Source organism: Hyla sarda, chromosome 5, assembly GCF_029499605.1.
Source record: "Hyla sarda isolate aHylSar1 chromosome 5, aHylSar1.hap1, whole genome shotgun sequence".
In the NCBI taxonomy this organism is placed as follows: domain Eukaryota; kingdom Metazoa; phylum Chordata; class Amphibia; order Anura; family Hylidae; genus Hyla; species Hyla sarda.
This window is the reverse complement of record NC_079193.1, coordinates 42,902,168-42,915,284: the sequence shown is the minus strand read 5'-3', so window position 1 is coordinate 42,915,284 and position 13,117 is coordinate 42,902,168. Positions and strand designations below refer to the sequence as shown.

The following is a 13,117-nucleotide window of genomic DNA, read 5'->3' as shown; positions in this document are numbered from 1 at the left end:
TCTTACACGGGACATTGCCAAGATGCTATAAATACAGGATTTTGTGAAAGGATGAAGTTGACATATTGGTCTTAGAAGAAAGGAGATATTAGTTAAATGGTAAGGAGCTGGGTGTTCATTTTTAGATTTCTTTCCAAATGCATGAAACTTTAATAGGACATGGGCAAATAGCGTAGCCAAGCGATCTATACTGTTTACATTATTACTGGAATTATTGCGTAACTTTCCTTCAGTTGCTTTTAGGCTTCCCATCCACCTTCAGCGGTCCCAAACAGGCCAGAGCAGGTTGAAGAACCGAAATTATGAGATGGGAATACCCCTTTAAGCAATACAGTTTTGATCCGATTTTTTACTGAAAGAAGGGAAGATTCACTGAATTTAAAGGTTACTCCACTGCCCCATCGTTTGGAACACAGACTTGCAATGATTGGGCGTAGTGTGATGTCATGACCCCCACAGCCTGCACACAGCATTCGAAACAACATGTTCCGAACACAGGGGCAGTGGAGTACCCCTTTAAGCTAACCATAGAGATTAAAGCTGGTTGAACTTGACGAGTTTAGCAGGATTGTCCATCCACCAAGGGTATGATTGAATCCCAGCTCTCCCCCAGTGGCAAATATTAGGGGGAGAGAAGAGTCAGGCATGTTGGATTTCAACATGCCTGATCCATTCGTTCTTAAAGAAATAAGCCTCCACCAGTGCTTTCTGGCAGAAGCTTTCTCCCTATTGAGAAACATGCTGTGGAGATTGTAGTGAGGTGGCTGTTGGCCAAACCAGCGTCTGGAATGTAGGGCCGAAAATTTCCAGGTTTAGGCTTCTCAAAGAGATTCTCATCTTAACGGCCAATAAACTACAATGGGCAAATTGATGCTTCACCAAAAGTAAAATTGGTGGGCCCACCAGAGCTCTTGCATACCCAATTTTTTGCATTGCCACAAGAGGCAAGAGACAGATGCTGTTCAATTCTAGAGATACGTAGACATTAGGAATGAGGGGATAGAACTTATCCTTTAGTCACAATTCCTTACCCGCATGGAGTCTTTTTCTTTGCTCTTCACTTGTAGCCAAATTTAGGTTTGGGCAGCTTGTGATTCTCCAGCTGTTTTGGAACATTGCTGGAACTTACAGTTCCACAACATCTGGCGGGCCATCGATCACCTGCCACTGACCCAGAGCGTGGTTGGCAGGAGGGTCCGCAACGCACATGTTTATTCTTTAAAGTTATCTTGTTTTGGTTTTAAAGCAGCAGATAAGCGTTTATGGCGGGTAATCTACCATCTTTTCTCTGTCAACAGTGACAAAGCCTTCTCGCTTTAGATATTGGCAACCCCAGGCAGCTATACCTCAGCGAGCAATGAAATTTCAGTAGTTTCAATTGTTTAACTTCTCCAGTGTTTTATTGCATAGCATTAGCTCAGACAAAGAGGTGATGGAAAACATTAGTGGGCTCTTAGGCTGAAGTGTTTTTTCTTTGCCGGTTAACTGTAATACTAGCAGGTGTTAGTGATTTTGAGATGTAAAATACAAGCTTTATATATATATATCTATATATATGTTCAGAAATGACATAGAAAGAACTTGGCAGAACAACTACTTCTTCTAAAACATGGGCAGATAACATAGAAATCCTTCTGTTTCCAATTTAACCTTCTGAAGATTTATCAACATTCCCTTTTCCTATAGAAAATAACTTTATTTTTTTTCCTCTCTTAATTTGATCAGGTTTATAGAGTATGGTGAATATAAAAACAATTACTACGGCACAAGCATCGACTCCGTGCGCTCTGTCCTGGCGAAGAATAAAGTGTGCCTGCTAGATATACAGCCCTCAGTAAGTAGACCTGAAGATGTATATCTTTATATCCGGAAACTGTATAAATAGCAATTTCCTACTTGTACCGGTTGTAAGCAAAAATGTTTCTAAAATAAAAGCTGCAGGGAAATCGTTTTTCTTGCCGTTACCTTACAGACAGTAGCCTGTATCTGCTTTTAGGGTAATTGTTTCTTGAAGTGTACCTGTCAAGTAAAAAAAAACTTTTGACAAGGCTGAGACCCCCCACTGATCACATGAAGGAGCAGGGAGAAGCTCTTATGGGACACAGACATTGCTGTGAGACACTTCTCCCTGCTTCAGCTCCTATCGGTGGCGGTCCCCGACCTATCAACACTGAGACCACAACCAACTAACACTTTTTACACATTAAGTTTATTAAAAAATATCTCAGATCTTCATAAATCACCTTCCCTTTGATTCTCAATTATTCATGTTTCAAGTAAAACTAAGAAAGATATGAAGAAATGTTCAATAGAGCAACACATATAGGATAACATGTATCCCTATAATCAGCTCACCGTGTTGATATTTTTGCTCTGCACTGTTGCGGGTGGGTAATGCAGGGACATGCAGGTTCAGTAATGCCCACGTCTGCAGAACTGGATTCACCCGGCACCACCCATGCCACTTGTGAGTGATAAAGTGGACTTGGGGTGCTTCTCAGTACAATAGTTCAACTTCAAATTTATTGGGCAATAAAAGATGGAAAAAAAAGAGCACTCACCCTCCATAGTCTTCCTTAAAGGGGTTCTCCGCCCCTAGACATCTTATCCCCTATCCAAATGATAGGGGATAAGATATCTGATCGCGGGGTTCCCGGTCACCACACCCCCTCCCATAGACTTGCATTGAGGGGGTGCGGCGTGACCCACGAGGGGGCGGAACATGACGTCACGATACTCTGGCCCCTGTATCTCCCGTCATCAGGCACAGAGCGAACTTCGCTCCGTGCAGCAGATGACACAGGGTGCTGCCGGTGAGATCACGGTGTTCCCAGCGGTGGGACCCCTGCGATCAGACATCTTATCCCCTATCCTTTGGTTAGGGGATAAGATGTCTTGGGGCGGAGTACCCCTTTTGAGAAGATTTTATTCCTGTGGAACACAAATCAAATAAACACCTATGTGCAGTAAAGTCCAGAGCAGATTCTACAGGAGTGCTTCACCTGGGTGACGGCTGTCGCCCAGGTGAAGACTCTCCTGTAGAATCTGCTCATGGTTATAAGTAGGGGCTCTCTTACACAGGCCGAGAGTTGCACACTGACGACCTCTGATCTTATTGATCTGCGCTCCTAAAGTCTTGATACATCCAAACAAGTTGAAGGCTGGGCCACGTAAACGACTGCTGGACTGTTTTTGCAGCCAGTTAATTCCATCATTGTCAGACATTCAACCCCATTTACACGAAACGATGTGCTGTCGATAATGAAGATTTATGTGGCTGCCCAAAAATGCGATCAGTAGAGGAACAAATGACTTCTTGTTCGTTGGCTGATCGTAGATTTTTTTTTACACGTAATCAAGAATGAGCATTACTACAAATACTTATTCAGCAAATAATTGGCCTATGTGAAAAGCCTAAAGATTTGCCTGTAGACTTGAAACGTGATCTTTTTACTCTGCCCAGTGAGCACACGTTTTTTTAATTAATATATATATATATATATATATATATATATATATATATTATTTTTTTTTCAAAATAAAAATAAAATGTTTTTCACGTCACTGCAGGAACATCAATGGTTTTTTACTACAAAAAAAATGTTCTCTGTTTGTCTCAGTATATCAGTCATATCCTTGTTTTCTTTATTACTGTCCTATATCTAGCTGTGAAACAACTGGCTGCAGCAGGGGCCTCCCCCCACTGCCCTTGCTACACTAGGACATGGAGGTTGTTTAAGGTGTATTCCACATTAACCCCTTAAGGACGCAGGACGTAAATGTACGTCCTGGTGCGGTGGTACTTAACGTACCAGGACGTACATTTACGTCCTGTGCATAACCGCGGGCATCGGAGCGATGCCCGTGTCATGCGTGGCTGATCCCGGCTGCTGATCGCAGCCAGGGACCCGCCGGCAATGGCCGACGCCCACGATCTCGCGGGCGTCCGCCATTAACCCCTCAGGTGCCGAGATCAATACAGATCCCGGCATCTGCGGCAGTGCGCGATTTGAATGAATGATCGGGTCGCCCGCAACGCTGCTGCGGGGATCCGATCATTCAGAACGCCGCACGGAGGTCCCCTCTCCTTGCTCCGTCCGGCTCCCGGCGTCTCCTGCTCTGGTCTGTGATCGAGCAGACCAGAGCAGAAGATAGCCGATAACACTGATCTGTTCTATGTCCTATACATAGAACAGATCAGTATTAGCAATCATGGTATTGCTATGAATAGTCCCCTATGGGGACTATTAAAGTGTAAAAAAAATGTAAAAGTAAAAAAAAAAGTGAAAAATCCCCTCCCCCAATAAAAAAGTAAAACGTCAGTTTTTTCCTATTTTACCCCCAAAAAGCGTAAAAATTTTTTTTTATAGACATATTTGGTATCGCCGCGTGCGTAAATGTCCAAACTATTAAAATAAAATGTTAATGATCCCGTACAGTGAACGGCGTGAACGAAAAAAAAAAAGCCCAAAATTCCTACTTTTTTAATACATTTTATAAAAAAAAAATTATAAAAAATGTATTAAAAGTTTTTTATATGCAAATGTGGTATAAAAAAAAAGTACAGATCATGGCGCAAAAAATGAGCCCCCATACCGCCGCTTATACGGAAAAATAAAAAAGTTAGAGGTCATCAAAATAAAGGGATTATAAACGTACTAATTTGGTTAAAAAGTTTGTGATTTTTTTTAAGCGCAACAATAATAGAAGAGTATGTAATAATGGGTATCATTTTTATCGTATTGACCCTCAGAATAAAGAACACACGTCATTTTTACCATAAATTGTACGGCGTGAAAACGAGACCTTCCAAAATTAGCAAAATTGCGTTTTTCGTTTTAATTTCCCCACAAATAGTGTTTTTTGGTTGCGCCATACATTTTATGATATAATGAGTTATGTCATTACAAAGGACAACTGGTCGCGCAAAAATCAAGCCCTCATACTAGTCTGTGGATGAAAATATAAGAGTTATGATTTTTAGAAGGCGAGGAGGAAAAAATGAAAACGTAAAAATGTAATTGTCTGAGTCCTTAAGGGGTTAAAACACTTATCCATAGAATAAGGGATAATGTCACATCGTGGGGGGTTCCAACCACTGGAATAGCCTTTAAATAAAAGTATCATGTAAAAAAACGTTTCCCCTAGCCGAAGGATCCGAGTGCTGCCGACCCCCCCCGCGATCTCCTGTTTAGAGCTCCGGCTCTCCTATACAGCGGTGCGGCGTGACCTCCGCTCTGGAGCTGAGGCAGCCATGCCCCCTCTATATAGTTCTATGGGCGAGCCGAAGATTGCCAAACAGCTCTCCCATTGAACTATATGGAGGGGGCGTGGCAGCCCCTGATTCGGGCGGGGGGCGTGACCACCGCTGTATAGGAGAGTCGGGGCTCTAAACTGGAGATTGCGGGGGGCCCCAGCGCTCGGACCCCCGACGATCTAAAACTTATGCCCTATCCTTAGGATTGGGGATAGTGTTTTTTACATGATACTTGTCCTTTAAGGCCCAAACAGTCCTAGCCCTTTAGAGGTTAACTAATAGCATACATTAATAATTGATAATCCTTAAAGTCTCAGTAGAATTTGTTAGAGCCGTGAAAATGATCCCTGGTTCTGCTGACTTAGTTTAGAAGAACACCGTGTCCTGAGCAGGCCAAATACTTGCGGGAAGAACATGTCTATTTTATCGTGGAAAAGAGTACTGAGTGTTTTCTGGATTATAGCTACAGGTGACACATTTTAGAGCAATTCATTCACTACATTTAGATGTCAGAGCTCTAAGGGCGGATGACCTTCTTCTCGCATTCAAGAAACATTCGAGACAGTCCAGCAATCTGGTCTCTCCTGTAACATTCTGCAGACACGTGTGGCGGCTGAAAGGAGGTTTTACTGTCAATTGCTCAGCCGTATCCTCATCCTTAATGCATTAAAGCCAAGTATCGGATGTGCAGCAGGACATAGGGTTCTTCTAAGGCAAATCACCTGAAATTGGTTTTGTTGCACATGACTCTTTAAACAGCTGTTGCTGAAGGTCCCATAGGTTGTTGTCCCATATCAAACACTGATGAGAATGCATGCCTTATCTAAAATGTTATTAAAAATCATTACATTTTGTGTTCCCTGGTCCCACACACCACCATGAACTGCAGAGAAATATCAAACTATTTCCTCTCGGGGCGTCTCCTCTAGTGTTGTCTATGGGATTCTTTTTTTTGTTGAGGAATAAGAATTTCACATTCACAGTGAAGACTGACACAGTAAGAAAAAGAACAAAATGATAACCAAGAGAATAATTCTGCCTCAGAATCTGCTTCTAAGAATCGTGTGGATTATGTCATATAATCAGCGCATCTATTGAAGCTCCAAAGAAAAGTGTTGGGTCCTTTTTTGACACAGTAAAATCTGTATGTTTTTAACATTAAAGGGGTTATCCACGAAAAACTTTTTTTATATATATCAACTGGCTCCAGAAAGTTAAACAAATTTGTAAATTACTTCTATTAAAAAATCTTAAACCTTTCAGTACTTATGAGCTTCTGAAGTTAAGGTTGTTCTATTCTGTCTAAGTGCTCTCTGATGACACGTGTCTCTGGAACCGCCCAGTTTAGAAGAGGTTTGCTATGGGGATTTGCTTCTAAACTGGGCGATTCCCGAGACACTTGTCATCAGAGAGCACTTGGACAGAAAAGAACAACCTTAACTTCAGAAGCTCATAAGTACTGAAAGGATTAAGATTTTTTAATGGAAGTAATTTACAAATCTGTTTAACTTACTTTATTTAGTGTTATAGGTATTATGAAAGCCACTCACTGACACCCTCCTTAAGCTTTGTCAATAAATGTTCTTACACCTTAAAGGAGTACTCCAGTGCAGAAACACTTATCCCCTATCCAAAGGGGAGGGGGAGGTCCAACCGCTGGGACCCCCGCTCCCCCGCAATCTCCTCCGCGGCACCCCAGCAGTCCCCCGGATTGGGGCATGCCGACCCCTGCACAAAGTGGTGGCCGACACACCCCTCAATGTATCTCTATGGAAGAGCCGGAGATACAGCGTTCAGGTATTTCCGACTCTCCCTTAGAGATACATGGAGGGAACGTGTCGGCTGCCGTCAGCTGTATTTGCAGTAAGAGTTGCAGACACCATTGGATAGCCATTAGGGTATAAAAACAAACTGTAAGTTTCCTGGAGCTGATGGTGGATGCCAAACTTATAAAATCTCTATATTATTTCTCATCCAAGTGTTAAGGAGGCAGAACGGAGCTGCATGAGGAGGTGTACCAGACTGGGACACTTGAGCAGCTTTTCCCTTCCTCCTTGACACTTGGCTGCTAAATAAAAAGGGGATTCTTTTAAGTTTGGCACCCACCATCAGCTCCTGAAAAGGTACAGATGGCGTTTACCCTTAAAGATATCCAATGGTGCCTGCAGCATTTAGCAACAAACACAGATGACAGGTTCCCTTACACTCCCCATGACACTCATTTATGTCAAGAGGTTGTTAAAGATGTATGGAAAGGGCTCAGGAGTCGGGCCTTCTCTCTAGCCGTCAACTCTAATAGCCCAGAATGGAGTGATTTCCCTTGCCTGCGATTTTAACTGTTTATATGTATTGGTGCTGTGGCTGGATCGGTTCACTGCATAGTGATTGCCTGCGGTCAATCTCCACTATCTTCAGCAAGGCGCCCCAACTCTCCCCATGCACGGAGTAGCCAAAGCTCTGTGCATGGAGCTATGATGACCCCCACGCAAAGCAGTGGTCGGCATGTCCCCTCCATGCATCTCTATGGTAGAGGCGGAAATACACAAGCTGTGTGGATAGGAGTTCCCCTTTTGACATAACTTGGCATTACGGGCACAATACTGAAAAGTTAGTAAGACCTGAAATACCCCTTTAAGGCTAGCTTTACACTATGGAATTTCCAAGTGGAAATCCGTTTTGCAATTTCACTGGGAAATTTCAGTGCAGCAGAGTCCCATTGCTGTCAATTGAATTCTGCAGCACAGTGCACACTACAGAATTTTAGCAGAAATTCTGCCACTGAAAAAATTATCTTGCCCATTCTTTCCGCCTGGAATACATTGCCATCTATGGGGACGGTAATGTACGTGCGGTCATAGCACTGACTGATTCAGTCGGCTCTGGTTGCAATTGGAATCTCCAGACTGAATTTTTCCGACTGGAGATTCTGTAGCGTGTACCCAGCCTTCCAGTTGTACAGAGACCTTTTTCTGTATCCTCTATCCTACTCCGGTGCCTGTGCCGCCTCTGAGCCGGAGTTTTCTCATTTTGCCTTTACCTACAATCGCCCTTGGTAAGTAAATGTCCTGCGTGATCCGGACTGATCTCTTTATTCCATTTATGAAGTTTTCGAGCAGCTACTCCGTAAGAGCACACTTGGGACGCTGGTAATTTAGTCCTGCTAAGATTTTATGGCCATTATAGCACGATTCCTCGGTTTTATTATGCCCACCTGACTCGGCGAGTAAGAGGTCTCCTTGTGCTTACTCAGCAGTATCTCGTCTACTTGCCAAGGTTCTTGGATGAAGTTTTGTCAGCTAAATTATCATTGTCCAAATACTTTGTACTCGGTGGGAAGTCTCCTTTACGGAGCAGTAAAAGTGTTCACCTAGGAGTCTGATACATTCTGTGGCCGGGTTCTCCTATAGGAATCAGCAGTACAGTATATAATGATAGTGAATCCAGTGTCTTATACAGGACATATGAGGAATTTGTCATCATTTATAAAACTATCAAAGGATGAATACAATAAACCAGTCACATACAGGCTTGTTTTATAACATGACTGATTTTTGTTTTCCTAAGAAAAAAAACATTCCATCTATACTTAAAGAGTACTACTCATGAGCATATAATCCTCCCAGTTCAGTGCCCCCATCATGATAAACCACACCCTGCCTTTATTTTTATTATTTTTTAGTTTTCTACCTTGATATTGCTCTATAGTTTCTGCTCACTCTCAGTCAGATTCACAGACTGGGAAGGGGCGTTCCCCAGCAGGCGTGACATCATCTGAAGCCATACAGGGGAGAACTTCCTCCCTCACTCTGCTACACACAGCCCAGAGCAGGTCAGTGTGAACTTTGATTGACTAAGGCTGTACACACCCCCTTCAGCACTCCAGACTGCATTTCCTGATTTTGAACTTCATCCAGGCCAGAAGGAGTCCAAAGTCTGTGCAAGAGATGGGGGGAAATGTGCTCTGGACAAGTAGGGAGACACCAAATAAAACATAGAAAACATCATTATTTTATTTATTTTTTTTTAAACAAAGTACATTAGAAAGATTTGTATTTACCATAAGGAGTGCTATAGCAAAAATTTGTTTTAATGATAGTGCCCATTTAAGGGGGTATTCCTGCCCCTAAATCATTGATTCCTAACCAGGATGCCTCCAGCTGTTGCAAAACTCCAACTCCCAGCATGCACGGACAGCCTTTGGCTGTCCATGCATGCTGGGAGTTGGAGTTTTGCAACAGCTGGGGGCACCCTGGTTGGAAAACATTAACCTAAAGGATAGGGTATAAGTGTCTGATCGTGGGGTTTCTGACGTCCATGACCCCTGTGATCTTCAGAAACTGTTTAAACTGCTTAAAGCATACCTATCATGTCACAGAAAATAAATAAAGCTTCTATATGTTACTCTGCTTCTGTATTCAGTTCACAAATCCCTCTGTTTTGCTGCTCACTTATTCTGACTTCCTCTGCTCAGGAAGGGGCATGTCTGAGGTAAACACTGAGCCCGCCCTCACTCACCATGCATTTACTTCCTCCCTGAGTCTGCTGTGCTGTGTTGGTTCTATTCATCCAAACACTGCAAGCTGCTCTGTAACCCCCTACTCTGTTTTCAGATAGATGTCTGATAGGACTGGAGTGAGCTGCGGGGCTGTCCGGGCATGCTGGGAGTTGTAGTTTTGCAACATCTGAAGGTCCACCATTTAGAGACCACTGGTCTATACAATCAGAATGTACAAGGTTATTTTTTAAAGTACATTTCCTATGGCTTTGCTTTGTATGCAGCCTCCTTCGTGAAAGACTTAAGGACTATCCCAGTCCAAATATTTCCATTTTAGTGTAGAGCAAATATCTTAGCATTTCAGTCATTTCATTTCGTAGCTGTTTCAATAAGAAATGCCATGGTCGGAACACTACGTTTTTTTTTTTTTCCTTCCCCCGTAGCTGTTACGTGACGGGCGCACTACAGGCAGCGTGTAACCGCTCAGTGGCGGAGTCCTGTAATTGTAGAATGCTTACATGACCTATTTTTAATCAAATTCCATCTAAGCACTTTTCTGCCAGAAGACCAACACTAGTTAAAACAGCTCCCTAAATAAACAGCATGGATAAGGGGGCGTCGGCGTCCGCTAGATGAAACCTATTTGGACATTTTTTTTATTATTATTATTATTTTTTTTTTTTTTTATTCTCGCACCGCAAGAAAAAAAAAAAAAAAAAACCTGTGAAAATTTCCAAGATTTTCAATGCTGCCTTTAAATGTAACTTTCTGTCCAGATATTACATCACTCTGTATAGTTGAAAGGGGAATTATTAATAGACAGCAACGGTGGTTGACAGCGAACAAACTGACTTTGGGCTTAAGTAAGAAATGAAAATATCCATTCGGCGTGTTGACATAGGTCTGCTTGAAATATAATTGCCACCAAATTCAAAAAGCAGAGTGTAAGCTTTGGGCATAAACATGCCTACTGGCTGTGGTAAGTGCAACGCCTGCCAAACTTATCAAACTTTCCAGGACTGGCAAAGCATGTGGAAATTAAAGGCTGCTAACCATAGAAATAACAGCCGATACAGTAAGTGTTTTTAAAGGAAATGTTAGCGTACTAGCGTACATATTCGAAAAATGTAATGTGTTTCCTATTACTAACAGTCTTTGTTTTAGACAGATATCGTATTCTAATTTTTTCTTTTTTTTATCCCCCTATTTTTTTTTTCTCTCCCCCCTTTGCAGAGCATAAAACATTTAAGGACATATGAATTTAAACCCTTTGTCATATTCATCAAGCCGCCATCTATCGAACGCCTGAGAGAGACGAGGAAGAACGCCAAAGTTATCTCCAGCAAAGACGAGCGGGCGTCAACAAAACCCTTCACAGTAAGTGTTCCCTAGGGGGCTGCAGAACAATGATGGATCTTTATTTTGCCTTTATTTGAAGTGAAAACGTAATATGGTTCATATATTAAAGGAACACTAAACCTAGATGATTGAGGCAAGTTATCAGCAGATAAACTCGCCTTATGGATTGTCTGTCTGCAGGATTTGTTCTGTGTTCCTGAAACAAACAGTACTTTAGAAGGTGCCTCTGGCCAGTCTGTTCTATTTCATCTGGGAACTGATAAGGTGTGGGCCTTGGTCTAGGAGGGACGCTTGAAGGCTATGGACACCTTTGCCGTGATCTTTTTTTAAAGGGGTACTCCCGTGGAAAACTTTTTGTTTTTTAAATCAACTCGTGCCATAAAGTTAAACAGATTTGTAAATCACTTCTATTAAAACAATCTTAATCCTTCCAGTACTTTTTATCGGCTGTATACTAAAGAGAAATCCAAAAAAGAAATGCATTTCCTCTGATGTCATGACCACAGTGCTCTCTGCTGACCTCTGCTGTCCATTTTAGGAACTGTCCAGAGCAGCATATGTTTGCTATGGGGTTTTTCCTCTGCTCTGGACAGTTCCTAAAATGGACAGCAGAGGTCAGCAGAGAGCGCTGTGGTCATGACATCAGAGGAAATGCATTTCTTTTTTGGATTTCTCTTTAGTATACAGCCGATAAAAAGTACTGGAAGGATTAAGATTTTTTTTTATAGAAGTGATTTACAAATCTGTTTACCTTTCTGGCACCAGTTGATTTATAAAAAAAAAAGTTTTCCAAGGGAGTACCCCTTTAATGTTCATTTTTGTTGAATGCAAAATTAAGAGAATCTCTCAGTTACAATTTACTTAACCAAACTGCTGACAGTGTTAGATAGCTGTTAGCGCGAGGAGACCCTAGGTACCTTCCATATTTCTGCCTGTGATTTCATAACCTAGAAATATGTTTTTATTCTCTGGAGCCAAGTGTCAAAGAGGCGTTTCTAAGCTCCTGGAATGCCGAGGGCTGAAACACCTCCTCATTCCCCCTTTCATCCCTGTCCCTGCTTGATTGACAGTCAGCTCTAAGCCAAGCCCTGTTTGCAAATTTAATTCTTGCGCTGTGCATACAAATCCATTGGATACGGGATAACAATCTGATTGGTGGTGTCCATAGAATGAATGAAATACACTCCATTCTTCCTCTACTGGGCACCGAACATCTCCGTACTTGAAAATGTTCAGCGGCCTAATGGAGAATGAATGGATCCCTGGCTGCCCACCTGTGGAACGCTCCATTTTTGAATGAGGACAATTTTAACCTCATATTTAGGATCAGTGGAGGTCCTAGCGCTCTGTGAGAATTCATTCTAAAGAGCAGCGATATTCCATGAGAAGGGCTGGCTCACATTTGCCATTCCAATTAATCCCATAGGTGTTTAATGGGATTGATGGTTACAGCCAGGTATTTCCACTAATTTTTGCTTTTTTTTGCCTAGGAGCACAGTTATGCTTGCACAGAAAAGAGCTTTCTGCAAGCTGTTGTCACAAAGTTTGGAAGGACATCTTTGTCTATAATGTCTTTGTAACCAACTCCATTGAGATCAGATAAAGCAGGGTATTCCAGCTCACTCCTGCAGGTGCGCCCGGACTGGACTTGGGCACATCCACGTAATACGCAAAAGGGACGGAATGTCCAGCGCTGACTCTTGAAAAAGGAACTTCTTTATTAAGACACAGTGGTTGCCATAGGAAACTACAGGGATTCAAGTAACGTGACGCATTTCGGCCCGAAACGCGTCACGTTACTTGAATCCCTGTCGTTTCCTATGGCAACCACTGTGTCTTAATAAAGAAGTTCCTTTTTCAAGAGTCAGCGCTGGACATTCCGTCCCTTTTGCAACTCCATATAGAGGTTTTACCCAAACCCTGACAAACAGACCCATACCATTAACACTACTTCACCAAATTTTACAGTAAGCACTAAGGGGAAGATTTATCAAAACCTGTCCAGA

General features: G+C 42.3%; 1 protein-coding gene across 11 annotated transcripts in view; it reads left to right on the top strand.

The window, feature by feature from the left end:
• Positions 1 to 13,117, top strand: part of MPP7 (MAGUK p55 scaffold protein 7) — a 413,461-nt gene that overhangs the window by 392,836 nt on the left and 7,508 nt on the right. For all 11 annotated transcript variants that reach the window (XM_056519406.1, XM_056519411.1, XM_056519401.1 and 8 more), the window contains 2 exons: positions 1,726 to 1,834; positions 10,986 to 11,129. In XM_056519406.1, the coding sequence (XP_056375381.1) occupies positions 1,726 to 1,834; positions 10,986 to 11,129 (253 nt within the window). The remainder of the gene's footprint in view (positions 1 to 1,725; positions 1,835 to 10,985; positions 11,130 to 13,117) is intronic.